The 14,102-nt window shown below is 36.8% G+C and overlaps 1 protein-coding gene across 1 annotated transcript; it reads right to left on the bottom strand.

Annotated features, from left to right (window-relative positions):
• Positions 1–1,169: 1,169 nt before the first annotated feature.
• LOC129939708 (iron-sulfur cluster co-chaperone protein HscB) lies at positions 1,170–2,273 on the bottom strand. Its single transcript, XM_056047823.1, has 3 exons — positions 1,924–2,273; positions 1,746–1,858; positions 1,170–1,686 (listed from the first exon to the last, which is right to left on the bottom strand). The coding sequence occupies exons 1-3, from the start codon at positions 2,191–2,193 to the stop codon at positions 1,302–1,304; spliced, it is 768 nt and encodes a 255-aa protein (XP_055903798.1). The 5' UTR covers positions 2,194–2,273; the 3' UTR covers positions 1,170–1,301.
• Positions 2,274–14,102: the final 11,829 nt, after the last annotated feature.

The raw sequence follows: 14,102 nt of genomic DNA, 5'->3' as shown, positions 1-14,102 counted from the left end.
CTTGAAAAGATGGTGTGTTTCGATGTTATGTTCTTCGTTCTTTTCCAGAATTTGGCGTCGAATGACAATTTGGTCGATGGTAGATTTTTTAGGCCTGAAGCCATACTGGTATGGGCCGATTAGTTCGTCAGTAAATGGCTTAAGGTTTATATAATACGCTGGAAAAGATCTTGTACGCAATGTTTAAAAGGCTAATGCCTCTGTAGTTGACGCAGAAAAGGCGGTAACCTTTTTAATGGATCGGGCAGATGGTGCTTAAGTTCCACTCGTCGGGCATGCTTTCTTCCGACCGAATTTTAGTAACTAGCTGGTGCAAGCTCCTTACCAGATCTGCTCCAGCGTAGTTAAAAAGCTCCGTCTGCAGACCATCATATTACCGGCCACTTTGTTCGACTTTAGCCTGGTGATGGCTAGTTTGATCTCAATCTTGGTTGCTCGCAGGCGGGATCGTTGACTTAATCACCATTAAGCAGTTGGTTGAAATGATCTCTCCAGATTTTCTCCTGCTGCAGTCTTCCAACGTTGAATCTTCTCCTCAATTCCATGGACATTCGTACCCGCAATTTAGCACCAACTAGGTAGTGGTCAGATTCTATGTTGGCTGATCTGTACGTACAATCGCCAAGAATTCTAGAGGAGTGTCTTCCGTCAATAGCAACATGATAGATTTGGTTTTAACGGAGGACCGCCAAGTACCATTGTAGATATCTGGGCGAATCTGGTGCTACTCAACGCCATGTTTTTCTCGGCTAGGAAGTCGATAAGCCTGAGTCCGTTTCCAGATGTGATGTCGTGTAGGCTATGTCTTCTGATTGACCTACCAATAATGCCTTCTTTACCAATTTTGGCGTTAAAATCTCCCAGGAGAATTTTAACATCGTTTTTAGGACATTGCTCATATGTTTTGACGAGGAGCGCATACAATTCTTCTTTGGTATTGTCATCCTTCTCTTCTGTCGGGGCATGCGCGCTGATAAGGCTCAGGTGGTGGAATTGGGCCTAACTTTTCCATTAATATTATAAAAATTTAGAAGACTTTAAACTCTCAATAACTTTTGTAAATTAAAAGTATCAAGCTAAGAATTGTAAGGAGCTTGATAGACACATCGGCTTATTTCCTTGACGAATATAAAAACAAAGTTTTAACTTGTACACAAAAAGTAAACTAATGGACTGCAAAAATAGATTTATTATTTAACAATTTGTTCACATTTTGTACCTACAGATCATTTTTTTTTAAATCTTAAAAGGTATGTGCCGTCAGAGAGATAAGGGATAACATAAATCTTATCTTCTTTATATCATCCATTAAGTTTTTCCAGTTTCACTTGAATACTGTTTTGAATACTCAATAAGTACTTAATTTTAACAAGCAGAGCTTTTGCACCGTTTAAATCGTTTGATTTGAATAATTCCTTGAGGTGATTGATTTCTCCATTAAGTTCCTCTTGAATATTTTTGTTTATTTGGTTAAGATCTTCTTTGGTCTCAGCATCATCCACTTCTTCGTTCCTCTCCATCATTTCCATCAGAAATTCCTTATTTAAAGTACTATTATCTTGAGGCATTTGTTCCCCTTGTAGTTTTAATAAATATTGACCTCGGAATAGAGGATTTAAAAGAGTTTTGTATGCCTTGTTTATAAGTGCACTCCATTCGGCAGCGTTTGTTTGCTCCCTTTCAGATCTGTGTTAAGAAATGGTCCTCCTTGATTATTTGATTCAATTAAAGTTAAACTAATTTACTTGTTTCCAAATTTATCCGGATGCACCAATGTTTGCAGCTGACGAAAAGTCTTTGTCAATTTGGTAGAAGGAACATCGAAATCTCGAGGCAACGACAAAAGTTCAAAAAAGTCCTTTATTTAAATGAAGAAAGGAACATTAGATCCACCTCATTTTTTTTCTAGATGAATTGACTTACATGTATTTTGGTGATGTCTTGTAATTTTCCACATTCATCACACATAAAATTATTTACTCTTTTTGTTTTTGCTTTGCAATTCCAACAATCTTCTTCATATTGTGAGTTTGAGAGGAATCTTAAATGTTGTGAATTAGGCAACAAAGGTTTTGTTGAGAAACTAATTATATTCGGCTTTCGGATAAAGACATTGTTGAGATGTACATTTGTGAGGAAGATAATATGTTTCGTTTTAATAATCGAACCAAGCCAACGACAAACTACACTCATTTTGTGTAAAAAATTAAATTATTAACAAATCTGTATCGTGTTATCACTTTATCAACAAAATTCTGAGCCCGGCGAAATCAGCTGATTACTAAATGTCAAATTAAACAAATTAGTGTGTTCAATGGGTGACGATAATGGCTGCGTTCAATGGATTACGTTAATGTCGCGTTTAATCTTGGACAGCCTATTCTGGATAGGTGAATTTTTAGATACGTCATTGAACGAGAAACAAAATGAAATAAAATACTATCAATAAAAATAAAATATAATAAATTAAAACCAAAAATAAAGTAAATTTAATATACAGGGTAGGGCGTGGTTACTTTCTTATTTTAAAAAAATCATAACACAAAAAGTATTGGCAATACTGATTTAATTATTTTTCTTTGTATAGAAGAACATTTTATTTTATTTGTTTTTAAAAATGCATTAAATTTGAAATTGTTTTACACTTTTTCTAGCATATCTGTGCTTATGTCGACGATAGCAGCTTGAATTAATAATTTTAAGATGACGAAGGGTCTTTGGACGATCAGTGTACACGAACGATTTAAGGAAGCCCCATAGGAAAAATTCACATGGGGCTAAATCTGGCGATCGTGCTAGCCACTAAAGATAGTCATTAGAGAGATGAGCCGTTCGGGGAAGTGTTCGCGCGAAATAATAGTGCGTATTAAGTTGTATGGGTGAAAATTAAGTTCCTCATGAAGAATTCGTCTCACTGTACGACTAAAAATCCCTAAAGCAGCCGCATTTGTTTGTGCAGAACGCCTAGGGGATTTTAAAATCGCCACCCTTACCCTTCCGATGTTTTCTGGCGTCCTGACGTTTCTGTACACTAACGGTACCCCTGAACGTGTACAACCACAAACAGGCACATGGCCTGCAGGTGTGATATTGAAATGCACGCTGAATTGCGATGATCGAACCGCTGAAAGAAAAATAGGCCTACACGGCGAACGTGCACTCTTGCTTTGTCGACTGCATTGTTGACACTGAACTAGTCATAACGAAAACCTTAGATAACGTACTTTCGAAGAAGCTATAAACCAACGCTCTACTATTGATAGCCGCTCAGTTGCGAGAGTTTCATATAACGAAGTGACCATACCCCACCCTGTATGAAGAATATACATTAAATAAAATAAATGAAGAAAGAAAAGAAAAACAAATACATATACAAAATCAAATATGTTAAATGAAATAAATTAAAGACTAAAATAATTTATTTATAACTAAATTGCAGTTGGAGGTGTCCATTTAAATTCCAATAGAAAAGTACGATGTAGATTGTAACTTAAAGTGAGTTGATAATGACAACGTTCAAATGCAAGTTTTAATAAACATAATTTAGGCGATTGTTTACAAAGCAACTAAGTTGCTGGCAACTTATTTTCTTACAAAATTTTATATGCAAATTGCACAAATAAAGGGTTTTTCAATAAGGACGTGCAGATGTTAAAATGGAATAAAACAAGCTGTGTCTGAGGTATTAAATTATTATTTTTAATGCCATGAATGCGTGTGAAGTGTGGGATATGACATTATTCAAATGCCCGCCTTGGCTTCTTACGGTGGCACGGATCCGAGTAGTCCAATTTTCAATGACTCTTCCGCATAGATCCGGCTGAATTTAAGCGATGGCCTATGTTATGTTCACCTTTAGGACATCGGTCGATTCAGGTTTATTTGCATATACCTGCGACTTCAAGAACCCCACAAGAAAACGTCTAGTGGGGTTAAATAACATGACCTAGGTGCCAATTCACTTCACTCCTGCGAGAGATAACCTTACCCTCAAAGCGTTCGTGGCGCGTAGCGCCGCCGCGCCGTGCCATTCTGTTGGAACCACATGTTGTCTATGTCCATATGGTACAATTTGGGCCAGAAGAAATTAGTTAACATTGCTGTTGACGGTGACCGCCTTCACTTTGAAAAGTTTGGATCATATACAGACTGCCTGGGCGATGTTCTCGGCCGAACTTAAACGTACGAGTATTGGCTGATTGTTTACTGAATCGGTCGTCTCAAATTTGGCCACCAAACGTTGAAGAATCGACTGTGAAGGGTCACCACGTTTACCGTAAAATGAGCGCAATGCGTGCAACGTTTGCGTTAACGAACACTCATTTTGATAATAAAATTTTATCATTTTAACGTGCTATTCAATCGTGTAACTTGCTTAAATGATTTGGCACAGCAACAAAAGATTCCACAGAAACCCCCGAAACAAATTGACCGTTACGTGGTGCCAAAATCTACCCGCGCTAATTGAAAAATCCTTAACTTGAGGTCTCCATTGAACATTTCCGATGACAGGACTATTGGCCTGTCATCAGATAATCCAATAGAGACCAACAATCCAACATCCAGTCCATGATCCGGTCATCGCAGTTTGGATTTTCGAGCGGATCAAAATCTTGTCATCAAATTTGACGTTGGTGTTGTATGCTGTGGTGAGCGTCCATTTTCCGCAGTCTTTTTGAAATTAAAATTTCATTTCGTTTAAATTGCCGTCAAGTACGGTCACACATACATATTTTTTCATTAAGTAAGTAAAATTAAAGAAAATAGAAATAAATTTAAATTCTTATATTGTTGTTGCTTACTACTACTCAAAGGCATTGTCCAGTCAAAAAAACACTGTATTGCGAATAAGAGAAGTTGGATAGGATTTTACTCTTGTGGAGCCTCAGGGTAAGCTTTCAATGAAAGATTGGTTGCATTCACAAAACTAGTGGCTACGTAGTCAAGGAATTCTGATTGGTTAAATCTAACTACAAAAGTAGTTGAAATTTCCACTGACGTAGTGTACAAAATTCGGTTACAAAGTTAGTGCACACTGGTTTTGGCGTTTCACAATCAGCTGCTCGGTAAGGAAACAAGAATTCAAAATGAAATTGATCCTTTTGTATTTAAATACAAATAAAGGGTGTCCCAAAATTAACGGAAGATTTGAATTTGCCGCCATGTGTGCAGTGAAGTGTTGGCAACCCTGAAAAAAAAGCAATTTGACAGCTAACAGTATAGGGTTATTAAAAATGGAGCGTTACACGATAGAACAACGTGTCTTCATTATTAAAGAATATTTCAAAAATAGTGAAAGCGGCTGCAGTTCGAAAATTTCATACAAAATATGGTCGGAATAGTGTTTTAACTTCGTTAACTGTGAAGAGATTAATTGAAAAATTCATGGAGACTGGATCCGTTGGAGACGCCAAACACACTGGTCGTCCAAAAACAAGCCGTTGAAATGTGAATGTCGAAGCAGTGCGTGAGAGTGTTGCTGACAATCCAGGAACCTCAATTCGACGTCGTGCACAAGAATTGCAAATTTCAAGAACCTCTCTACAGCGTATACTCACCAAAGATCTGTGTCTTCATGCTTACAAAATTCAATTAACACAAAAATTGAAGCCTAATGACCATGGACAGAGAAGAGAGTTCGTTGAATGGATTATTGAACAACAACAAATGAACCATGATTTTTCGAGCAAAATCATCCTAAGCGATGAAGCACATTTTCATCTTGATGGCTTTGTCAATCGCCAAAATTGCCGACATGTGATTGTCGAAAAACAAATGCATCCACAACTCGTGACTGTATGGTGTGGATTTTGGGCTGGAGGCATAATTGGGCCATATTTTTTTGAAAATGATGCTGGTCAAGCAGTGACTGTTACTGGTGCTCGATATCGCGACATGATTACACAGTTCTTTCTGCCAAAATTGGATGATATTGATGTGTCCAATATGTGGTTTCAACAAGACGGTGCCACATGTCATACAGCCCGTGAAACAATTCAATTACTGCATGAGACATTTCCAGGTCGTGTATTCTCTAGTTTCGGTGATCAAAATTTGCCTCCTAGATCCTGTGATTTAACACCATATTAGACTTCTTTTTATGGGGTTATTTGAAATCACAAGTCTATGTCAACAAGCCCACAACCACCCTTGCATTAAAGGAGGAGATTCAACGCTGCATCAACGAAATTCAGCCACATTTATGCAGAATGGTCATGGAAAATTTTCGACAAAAGAGTGCGCATGTGCATGCAAAGCCGTGGAGGCCATTTGTCCGATGTGTTATTCCATACATAACCCTATCCTATGTACTTTACGAGTCAATAAAAAAATAACTATCAAAAGTCTAAAAACATCGTTTTCTATTTAATTCAAATCTTGCGTTAATTTAGGGACACCCTTTATAAAACAATCATGTTATATCTTCTATTTGGTTTTCTTGAATTTATTATTTCTTATTTTATATATATGCATTTGTCATTAACAAGACAGTTGCGGATTGACTAGCTTTGTAGTGCAGTTTTGCATTCACAAAGCTTTGACTACGTAGTCACTAGCTTTGTCAATGCGCCTGTTGTCTGTTTACTTGGTTGTTAGAGTTGACTTAAGATCTTACAATTTACTTGTCAGAATATTAGTATTATTCTTTTCCCAACATCATTTACAAGAAGCACGATTTAGAGTTTCGATTTTGCCACATTAAGAATAGTTTTATGGGACAATTATGAAGCTGTCAGCAATCGTCGAGTGCCTTGAACAACGACATCGGACAATTTTAATTAAGTGAGACAACTTTCAATTTGTATGACAACCATTTTTCACATTACTGATAATGGTCAGGTTCAGACAGCATAAGGGACTTCATTTGCAGTCAACTTCATTCCTTAACGTAAATTTTGACCAAGGCAGCTAGTTAGTTTTTCAAGTGTCATGAACCTTAAATTCAGAACTTTACAAACCTCTACTTTACGTTCATAATACAAAAACAACCAAAAACATTATTGTCTACAAAACACTCTGGCAAGCTACAAGTACATCAGGATTTGTATGTATTGTGTATTGTTAAAAACAATATTACTTATTTCTTTGCAAATTAAATTAAATGAAGTTGTGTAGAAAATATATAAATCATAGGAGTAATAAGGTTCATCTTTCAGTTGAATGAAAAAACACGATCGACTGTCATTTTGATAGAAGTAGACTTGACTTAATAGTTAGGGAAGTTTTTCTTGACTAACTTTCCAGTCAATTTTCCATTAAAGTTGCCTTTTTGGAATGTAATTTTTTGGCAGCTGGCCTAACTTTCAAGGCCCTTATGTCGTCTGAACCTGCCCAATTTCATTCACAGATCTTCAAAATGGCAGAAAATGACGTTTCTAATAACTGCCCAGTTTATATTGCTAAGATCTCGAAGACTTCTGTCTTCTCAGAATGTCTCACCTTTGCTGTGAGAAATCCGAGAATACAATTTTTATGATGCGATTACTCAATAATTCTCTATCGTAGGTACAATTCAAATGAGAAGAAAAGAAATTCTAACCTTGTTTGATTGCTAGGTAAGAATGAAAAGTGAATTTTGTTTATATTTCCTTCTTCTGCTCTGTCGAGGTGATCTGGAAAATTCTCATTATTGTATCTCTTTTACTCTTTATATTTGAATAAGAACAGAGAAGTGAGGCAACCATTTCCAATTTTGATAAAATTATCAAAGCGTGCAGTTATTCAGCTTCAGCTCAAAGAGTATCAGTAGCTAGATTGTGTGAACATAGTCGTCTAACGTCTATGACATTTGGCACAATTCTTCTTAAGTCTATATTTAAAAATCGTCTACAGTCAGCCTAAGTTTCTTTTTTAATTTTAAAATTATATTAAATAGCGGTACATACATACGTCATTGTCAATTTCTTATTGCAATTTGCATTTGAATACATAATTTTAACTGAATGAAGAGTGCATTAAAAAATCAATATAGAAGACTTCTTCGAATTTTGCGCAATGACGAAAAACCTAGATACCATTTCTTGGAAGGGAGGTAAGTCCATACATATATTAGGTAATTCTATTTATAGTATGCATGCACGTACGTTGTTTTATTAGGACGGTCCTCTTTATCCGTAGGTGGAATGATCTCTTACATAAATTCTCAAGATTTTTTAATGCTAGCTTAGAAATTAATATTTGATGAATGAATGTAAGGTTGTGTAAATTCTAAAAATTAATCTATTTTGAAATAAAGAGGTTTCTTATTAGGTACTACATAGGATTACATTGCCTTAGTAATCTTTGCTATTATTGCCTATTGGCAAGGTAATACTATTAAGTAGGGAACCTCTTTTTTCTAATTGTAATTTACATAAGCTTAAAGAACCCTGAATTGGGCCAACATCTGCTTAGGCAACCCTAATACTGTTGAAAACAAAGTAAAAAACACTTTTATTTGCCACCAGAATTAAATAAATAGAGATGAGAGGATTTCTACTCCACACAGCCATCTTTTTAAAGCAAGAAACGTTCCAATATAAGCCAGGATAAAAGTAGATAACCCATGTTTTTTGAAAATTCTATTTACATATATGCCATTGTCTCTCATTATTACCGATTGCCAAAGGTCTGTGCATCGAGTTGATTCACCTGGAGTTAAATTCTTAGAATTCTATAATCGACTTGTTTTTGTTTTCAAATTTGATCTTTCAAATAAATAATTAGAGTTCATATACCCACTGTGACTTTTGGGTTAAAGTACGGCTACAAATACTCACCAGGGTACTTATTTATTTTTGGTAAGTGAATTTTTGTATGAAGCAAAATGATTTTGAAAAATTATGAAATTGACTTAAAAGGATATAACCTATGAAAACCCTCAGTTCACATATCGAAAGGTAATTTCAACAGAAAAAAATTCGAGCTCATTGTTTGCTTTAAATTTATTACAAGTTTGTATTATTTATAATTCTCATTACAGATAATGCTTGGTTTAATTTTTATAAATAGAAATATTGAAGTTGAAATTGATGAATGCATCCTTTTGTTTTCAAACTCAGTTCATTATGTTGCTATGTTAAAATTCATTAGAAACTTCAATCCTTTTTGGAGAGTAGAACATTTTAAATTTCATTTGAATTCTTCAAATTTAATTGTTTTAAATGGAAAGTTGTCTGATTATATAATTGGCAATTAAATTGTAATAATATGTTTTTTGGAAAAACTATTTTAAACATATTCTAAGAGTTCTTTCTAGAGAATTGGGAACTTTCTGTTGCTTTTAAGAGTTAATTATCATCCTACATGGTCTAATCCAGGGTTACGTAAATTGGACCATGTCAAAAATAAAGCTTTTAATTACGTAAATATATTCATGTTTTCGAAAATGATATGTCTTCTATCCAAATTTTGTTTTAGTAGCTATCAGGTTTTTCAATAAGAGTGCTACAAAAGTTTTTTTTAAATAAAACAAAAACGGTTTTGGATATCAATGAAATTATTTGTTCCTGTGAAAGTAAGTTTGATGCCATTATGTATGGAACTCGATATCTATTGCATGGCCACCACGGGTACGCTTAGACAAGTCCAGACACTGAACCCAATTTTCGACGGTTTTCAAGTATAAATCGGCAGATACTGCTGCAATTTCATGTTCGATATTCGTAGGAAGTTCATCAATCGTCGCTGGCTTGTTGGCATAGACCATAAACTTAGTCTAACGGCGTCAAATCGCACAACCGAGGCGTCTAAGCGACTGGACCATTTTGGGAGATAAAACGTTCTGCAAGCTTGATTTCCAACAAAATGATTGTGACATTTGCTATGTGTCTTGTGGCTCCGCGCCGCGGCCGTTCTGTTGGAACCACATGTCCTCCAAGTCCATATCATATCCATGTCAGAAGTACAGCCCAATGACGCCACCGGCCCATAGAACGCACCAAACCGTAATTTTTTTTTGGGATGCAATGACGACTCATGGAGTGCCTGGGGATTCAAATTTGTCCACTAGACTCTTAATTGATGATCTGCTAGGACGATGTGATTTAGATTTTAGATTAGATTAGATAGATTTGTATTGCTCGTCTTAAATAATTTACATTGTTTACAAAAATCAAAAAAAGGATGGCATTCTGCCGTCTGCCTAATTGACAAAACATAAATTGGAAACTTATTTTTGTGAAATACTAGCTGACCCGACGAACTTTTTTCCGCCTTAATAGCAATAAATAAGCAGATTGTGTTTTTTTTATTGGAAAAAATACAAAAAAAAAATAAATAACTACATTAATCATTTATTATTATTTCTGTATTTTAGTACATAGGTTGCTCTTCACTTAAGTACCTTGTGATACACGACATTTTTTGTTTTATTATCAGGCGCAAAAACAAACAACGCAGATGGTCTTCCGACCCGTGAACATGCCACGTATAATTGACCATGGGAAAAACATGAATGTTCTAGATTTAAACCACAAACTTTTAAGGATTTGCCTTGTGATTTGTTGATGGTCATGGCAAATGCACGACGTATCGGAAATTGAAGTCTTTTAAATTCAAACAGCATAAAGGTTGGGATCATCGGGATCCTCGGAATGAGAACTTCCTCACCTTTGAATTTTCCTATCATTATCGTAGCGTAAATTACATTGTTCATCAATTTACTAACCACCAAACGCGTACCGTTGCACAGTTTTGGTTGGTTTATGTTTCGAAGCATGATTACTACGGAGCCAACCTTTAGGCGTAAATTTTGCGGTGGTAAGCCAGGCACGTCCAAAGATTTTAAAAATTCAATTGGATAGTTGGTGGCTTCATTTTCATTTGTGACGCAGTCAATAGATTTGAATGAATGCAGTTCCAATGATCTTATTTTGAATTATGTAGTTCAGGTCATCTACATCTCTATTCTTAGCCGCTAAAATTGCTCGCTCACTCAACCATTCACTATTTTTGTAGTTAGAAATAATATTTGGAAATACATTGTTGATAAGTTCGTCTTTTTGAAACGCTGCTGGATTCAAATCACCTAAATATCTTGTTCTGCGTCACAAATTATCTATTTGTTGCCTTCTGTTGTTCGCTCGACGATTCTGCATTGCTAACCGAGCTGTTTCACGGGCTGCTTCACTTTGCTCTCGTGATTGAGAAGCACGAAGTCGAGTCATACTATCGCGGCGCTGTTCACGTGCAATTTCTTGTTCTTCTTCAGTCCTTTAATTTGCAGTATTTTGTATTCTTCTTGCATTACGGCTTTGTCGGGAAAGATTCGATCGTCTTGTTCGCGGCATTATTAATTAAACTTCACTTCACTTCAATCCACTTCTTAATTATTTATTTAATAGAAATATTTAGTTTTTATATTGATTTCTTACAAATATCAAATTGTCATCCATACGTCATTACATAGCTGTCATTTTACGTCAATTACATAGCTGTCATTTGCGTTTTGTTATTCCAAGTCTGATTCATTTTTGTTATACCACGTTTTATAGTGACTGACGTTTCATGTCAAGTCACACGGGAACGCTGTCGAACGGGATAAAAAGTATCCTATGTCCGTCTCCTGGCTCTAAGCTACCTCCCTACCAATTTTCAGCCAAATCTGTTCTGCCGTTCTTGAGTTATAAGTGGTGTAACTAACACGACTTTCTTTTATATACATATATAGATTAAAAAGTTTTTTTGTTTTATTAGTTTCTCAACAATTCTCCCCTCATACTTTAGAGCCAGTTTGCAGTACGTATACAGTTTTTTAACGTCGACTTCGTTCAACAATTATACAATTTCATTTTCGTTCAAAAAACCCGTTCCAAGAACATTTCTCCTGATGTCTTTAAGAATTGGACATTTACCCATGAATATAGGTATAGGCAATATATTGGTAAATCCTCCCTATGTGGAATTAAGTTAAGAGGTACGAGTTCACTACGCAGCTTTACCATCATCGAAATCTCATCTACGCTGTATTCATCCCTGAAATAGTTTTTCGCTCCTAAATTGCTCTGTGCAGAGACCCAGTTGCTTCATTGAGGCATTTATCCCATAACATTTCATCCACTTTTGCAATAAGGTGGTACAGTGATTCTTTTCATTGATTGAAATCAAAGTTATCTATGTTAAGGTCCATGTCACTTTCCCTAGCAAGTTTCATCTATTCTGCATACCATCCCGACCTCTCTCGAATAGTTTGTAGTGCCACTATCTTCGGTAACCGGTAATTATCCATATTCATGATTTTGAGCACATAATCAATCTGTATTCGAAGTGTTCGTACAAAGAGTGGCTTCAGTCCTGTTTCCAACACAACTATATACTTACTTCCTTACTTACTTAAGGTGGCGCTACAGTCCTGTGTGAACTAAAGCCTCACCCAACCAACTTCTCCATCTAGCTCGGTCCCTAGCTAGATGTCTCCAGTTTCGCGCTTGGGTGAGGTTACCTTCCACTTGTGCGCGCCACCTGATCCACGGTCTTCCTCTACTGCGCTGTCCTGTGGGTGTGGATTCGAAGACTTTCAGGGCTTGAGCATTGGTTTCCATGCGTTCTACGTGACCCAGCCATCTTAGTCGTTGGACTTTTCCCTTATGGCTGAGTCTACGTCGCTGTACAGCCCGTACAGATCAACGTTCCATCTTCTCCTCCATTCCCCTTCGATATATACGGGACCGTAGATCACACGAAGAACTTTTCTCTCGAACCGACCCAATGTGCTTTCATCCGCTTTTGTCATAGTCCATGCTTCTGCACCGTATAGCAGGACGGGGATGATAAGGGTCTTATATAGCAACACTTTGGTCCCTCGAGAAAGGACTTTACCACTCAATTGCTTTCTTAGTCCAAAGAAACAGCGGTTAGCAAGAGTTGTTCAGCGTTTGATCTCAGCGCTGGTGTTATTTTCTGCGTTCATAGCGGACTTTAGATATATACGAAGTCCTTAACTACCTCAGAGTTATTTATGTCGATGGTGACGATTTTATCGAGACGTCGGTGTTGTAGATCCTTTCTTAACTACAGCATTTACTTTGTTTTGCCTTCATTAACCCTTAAACCCTTTTTGCCGCCTCTGCCTCAATACTCACAAAAGCCCCATTAACATCACGCTGAGTTCTTCCGATTATGTCAATGTCATCAGCATATGCTTGTAATTGATCAGACTTTGAAAGATAGTGTCTCTAGTGTTGAAGTGTGAGCTATACACCTGTTGTTTGGCTGCATTTGCCTGCCGACATTCCTCATCAAACCAGGGGTTCCTTGTTGGTGGCTGTTTGAAACACAGCACATCAGAGGCGGCTTCTGTGATTGCAGCTTGGAAATGTCGCCACTGGTTATGGATACATTGTGTTGGCGGCAGAGAACTTCGAAAGAGGTAACTTGTAACTTGGTCGGAAAAGGATTTGGCGATCCCTGGCGATTGTAGCCGTTCCACGTTGTACCTTCTCCCAGAACCTCCCTGTTTGCCTTGGGCCTGGAAATTCGAAGTGCTACCTTGGCTACAATGAGGTTGTGGTCCGAGTCGATGTTAGCTCCTTTGAAAGTTCGTACATCGATGATGCTGGAAGCGTGTCTTTCGTCGATCGCAATATGTTCATAACTATATAGTTCGGCGTTTTTGGTGGCAGCCCACACTTCGCTCCCCACACTTGAACTGCATGCTGTGTGCAATTTTTCTCCCGCGAGTTCGATACTAGCAGGTAATAAATCGACTAAGCCTTCGATAAATAGAGCGAATAGCCGATGATGATCTGATTCAGTTCTGAACCAATCCGACCTTTCTGTACAATTCCAAACTGCTGAATTAGTATCCATATACAGGTATTGCAGGACTCTTCCAAATTGTTACGACATTCCCATATCAAAGAGCTTATGGAAAAGAGCTTGCATATTCACCTTGTCAAATGCAGACTTAAAATCCACGAAAAATGCGTTTAACTTCTTCCTTCTTCTTATAAATTAATCTGCAATGTTTTTCAGAACAAAGATATGATCGATTGTTGAGTAACCGGATCAAAAGCCTGCCTGAGATTCTTTCAACAGCTTATTTTCTTCAATCCATTTACTGAGCCGTGTTTGAAGAACAGCTGTAAATATTTTATAACACGAATTTAAAAAGGATATTCCTC

Source organism: Eupeodes corollae, chromosome 1, assembly GCF_945859685.1.
Source record: "Eupeodes corollae chromosome 1, idEupCoro1.1, whole genome shotgun sequence".
NCBI lineage: Eukaryota > Metazoa > Arthropoda > Insecta > Diptera > Syrphidae > Eupeodes > Eupeodes corollae.
The sequence above is the reverse complement of the archived record's forward strand: the minus strand, read 5'-3'. Positions and strand labels throughout refer to the sequence as shown.

Excerpts from the sequence above, each read along its gene's own strand:
- LOC129939708 (XM_056047823.1), bottom strand. The coding sequence starts at position 2,193 with ATGAGTGTAGTTTGTCGTTGGCTTGGTTCGATTATTAAAACGAAACAT. Across the intron at positions 1,859-1,923 it reads AAGACATCACCAAAATACAT|GACTTTTTTGAACTTTTGTC; the intron begins GTAAGTCAATTC and ends ATTTAAATAAAG. Across the intron at positions 1,687-1,745 it reads CCGGATAAATTTGGAAACAA|ATCTGAAAGGGAGCAAACAA; the intron begins GTAAATTAGTTT and ends TTCTTAACACAG.